Below are 3,667 nucleotides of genomic sequence, written 5' to 3' on the forward strand. Positions count from 1 at the left end.
AGTGTCGTAGTGTAGGAAGCACAATGTTTGAAATGTATTTTGGTGTATTTATTGTTATGAGTACACAGTATTGGAGGGTGTAGTTAAGACCGGTAGTTTAATAGTGCAATTGATGCATCTTCAATACATTGGCCCTAGGGGTACAAAGATGGAAAAAAGTGGGTGCAGCTACTACTAGACCATTAAAGCAATATCTGCATGATATATTAACACATCTATGTACATACATACATAGAACAATAACAACAACAAATGCAGCCGTTTCTAGTCCACTGTAGGATATATAGTTTAGGCATGGTGGCCGATGTGGTAACGTCCCTGACTGGCGATTGCCAGACTGGGTTTCGAGTCCCGTTCTAACTTATTAGTTTCTTTGGTCACTGTAACCTCACCATCCTTGTGAGCTATGGATAGGGGGTTTTGGGGAGCCTATAGGTCTATCTGCTGAGTCATCAGCAGCCATTGCCTGACCCTCCTTGGTCTTAGCTTGGATGGAGAGGGGTCTTGGGCGCTGGTCATATGGTCAGTCTTTGGGGCATTGTCTTACTCGATAGGGCAATGTTACTGCGTTAACACTGGATCCGCCTGGTAATGAAAACGGCATGCAGTATCGAAAACCATCAAAATATCCCCTCCAAATTAACTAAAGATATACTCACAATTTCCATAGTTTCTTACCTTAGTTTTAGTTCAAGATACAATACAGATCAATGGATATGAAAACATAGACTTCATTTTATAAATAATAAAGTTTTTCAACCTTGATAAACTATGCGGAAATCATTTTCCGTTCCAGACAGAGTAAAGCCGAAATCGGAAATTGAAATGATGCTGCTCCCTCTGTAGACCTATTTTTTCCCGTCATTAGCTCCAATAATTCCGCATTTTCTTAACACTGATTGACACATAATCAGGCCTTCCAATCCCTCAGACGATTAGGGATTAGACCAGTGGTTCTCAATCTTTTTCAGTTGATGGCACCCTAAACTGATGTAGCCATTACTGTGGCACCCCTTCTTCACCACCCCACCATATCACATGAATTAACTTATTTGATGAATGTAATTACTATACTAGCGGCTTTGAATCCATTAAGGAGAAACGTCGCTATATAAAACACTAGACATTATTATTTTTATTATCATCCATAATCAAACCAAATCCAGCACCACCGTACAGTGCAGAAATACAAAGAGCATATTAGGAGATTTGAAGTAAAGAGTTATGAATGCAGACTAAATAAAAAGAAAATGGTAATCACCCTTAAGCAAAGAAGAAAAAAACACCTATTTTACTGAGATGTGTGTGCTTGATGTGACTGACAGATCCGTTTCACATTGGGTTGAATGGTGGACAACCATACTCTCATTTCTTCCTCAAGAGTTCTCAGCCTTTCCCTTTTGTTAGTTTTAATGTTTGCTAGAGCAGAAAACCCCAACTCACATTAGTAAGTAGAGAACTGGATTAACATTACCAGAGCTTTTTTGGCAACATGAGGATACTTAGTCTTGATCTGAACCCAGAATTCGTCAAGAGGCAGCTGCTTGTGCAATAACTTTAGATCACGATCATGACGCAATTCCACTAACTGCTCTTCTTCCATGAAGGTAAGCTGAGATTGAGTAGATATAGATGCAACAAATGGGTTTCTTATCCAGTCATAGTTTTCAGTGCATATATCTGGGAAATAGTGCTGAAGTTGTTTTTCCAGTAATGCAAGATGCTCAGAAATAATGGGTATTATCTCACCACTGTTTGCTGCTACTGCAACATGTGAGAACATGTCCAAATTGTCTTCTTTTACTTTGCCACCCAACAGTTGCAGTTTTTCTTTCATCGCTTTAATTTTATCAGTGGAAGATAAAACATTTTCTGATTTTCCTTGCATGCTGGCATTTACCTTGTTTAAAAGTTCAAAGATGTCAGCTAAGTAAGACAATTTTGCACACCATGTGTCATTTGCCAGTAAATCACAGAATTCCTCTTGTTCAAGAGTGAAAAAGTAAGCATCTCTTCCTTCAGTTCTCATGCTCGTGACAATACTTTCCCTCTGAACAGCCATCGTGCTTCCGCATGTAGAAGAAGGTTCAAATGTTTTGCCTCAAGCTCTTCGCACAGCTTTGTAAACAGACAAGACTTCAGCGGTCGACTTTTTATAAAGTTCACCATTTTTACAACTTTTTCCAGTACAGATTTTAAATCATTGCTAATTGTCTTTGCAACCAGCGCTTCACGATGAAGAAAGCAATGTGTTGTTATCACACTGCTGTTTTCTCTCCACTAATGACACAAATCCTTTAATTAAACCAATCATGGCAGGTGCCCCATCTGTACAAATCCCAACACACGATTGCCAGGTCAAACCAACTGATTTTAAGTACTCACTTAAAGTAGTGAAAATATCATTGCCTGTTGTAGTTTCCTTAAGTTCTTTACAACAAAAGAATTGCTTTACTATTTTAACATCATGAACGAATACCAGTAATTGAGCCATACCTCCAATGTCTGTGGACTCATCTACCTGAAGTGCAAACATTTCAATTGCCTTCACAGATGTACATACAGTTTCCTCTATGTCTGCTGACATATCATGAATTCGTCTGCTAATGGTACTATCCGAAACGGGAATTTTCCTCACTTCTTTTTCTGCTTCACTTCCAAACATTATTTTTACTATGGCACTACATGCAGGTAGAATCAGAGTCTCTGCTATTGTATGAGGTTTCATGCTTTTAACAACTAACTCTGCAACTAAGTAACTGGCCTCTTGTGCTTTATCAGCAACTTTGACTTTCTTAGAAAGCATCGCACTCTGTTGTTTTTGCTCACTTAAAAGTCCTTCAAAGTAGAACCGAGGCTTGTTAGCAAGATGATTATGTTACAGAGTTAAATGCCTTTTAATTTACTTGGTACCATTGCTTCATTAGCTAATTTATCACCATAAATAACACATAAAAGCATGGGAGTAACTTCATCACCACACCAGAAGAATCCAAAACTTGAATAATTATCCAAGTAGGAGAGATTTTTCTTGCCTTTTTTGAAGTTGATTTACTGGTTGTTGGAATGGCCAAATCCTTTTCGCTCATAATCCCACTAATGTCCCTTTCTTCACCCTCATCACTAACTTCTTGCCTTCTCTTCTTAATGACAAACTTATCCATCGTATGGTATGTTAGAAGCACGATACTGTTCGAAACAACTGTAATATAACCCCTGAAACCGCAAAGAGCTTATGCCTTGAGGTATTATGCCTCACTGACACGGGAGTGGAAAACTGGGGTTATACAAAGCCGACGAGAACCGAACACGTATCGGACGGGCAACGAGTATAAACAAAGAAAATGCGAGTATGAACAGAGTCGACTGTTACACTTTATTATTTCTATTTTTGTTGTTGTTGTTATATTATTATCATTATTTATTATTACTATTACTATTATTATTAGCAATAATAATAATAGTAGTAGTAGTAGTAGTAGTAGTATTAGTAGTAGTAGTAGTTGTATTGTACAAATATATAAAAGGAAATATCAACCTCTATTTGCGAGAAATGTTCGAGCATGTAACTTACTACCTACACTGATAATTATATGAAGACTTTAGAAATCTTGTTTTTTTTTTTTCAAATGTTCATTAAGACGATTTAGCCAAGACAAAACTCATG

At 37.6% G+C, this 3,667-nt stretch overlaps 1 protein-coding gene across 1 annotated transcript; it reads right to left on the bottom strand.

Moving 5' to 3' along the window:
- Positions 1-2,230: 2,230 nt before the first annotated feature.
- Positions 2,231-3,164, bottom strand: LOC137631701 (zinc finger BED domain-containing protein 5-like). The gene is made up of 2 exons (XM_068363582.1): positions 3,036-3,164; positions 2,231-2,857 (listed from the first exon to the last, which is right to left on the bottom strand). Exons 1-2 carry the CDS (start codon positions 3,162-3,164, stop codon positions 2,231-2,233), a joined length of 756 nt encoding a protein of 251 aa, XP_068219683.1.
- Positions 3,165-3,667: the final 503 nt, after the last annotated feature.

Source organism: Palaemon carinicauda, chromosome 3 (assembly GCF_036898095.1).
Source record: "Palaemon carinicauda isolate YSFRI2023 chromosome 3, ASM3689809v2, whole genome shotgun sequence".
NCBI lineage: Eukaryota > Metazoa > Arthropoda > Malacostraca > Decapoda > Palaemonidae > Palaemon > Palaemon carinicauda.

What these genes read in the sequence shown, in the direction of transcription:
- LOC137631701 (XM_068363582.1), bottom strand. Translation starts at nt 3,164, where the DNA reads ATGGATAAGTTTGTCATTAAGAAGAGAAGGCAAGAAGTTAGTGATGAG. An exon ending in GTAAATCAACTTCAAAAAAG is followed by an intron (nt 2,858 to 3,035) that starts GCAAGAAAAATC and finishes CTTGCTAACAAG; the next exon opens with CCTCGGTTCTACTTTGAAGG.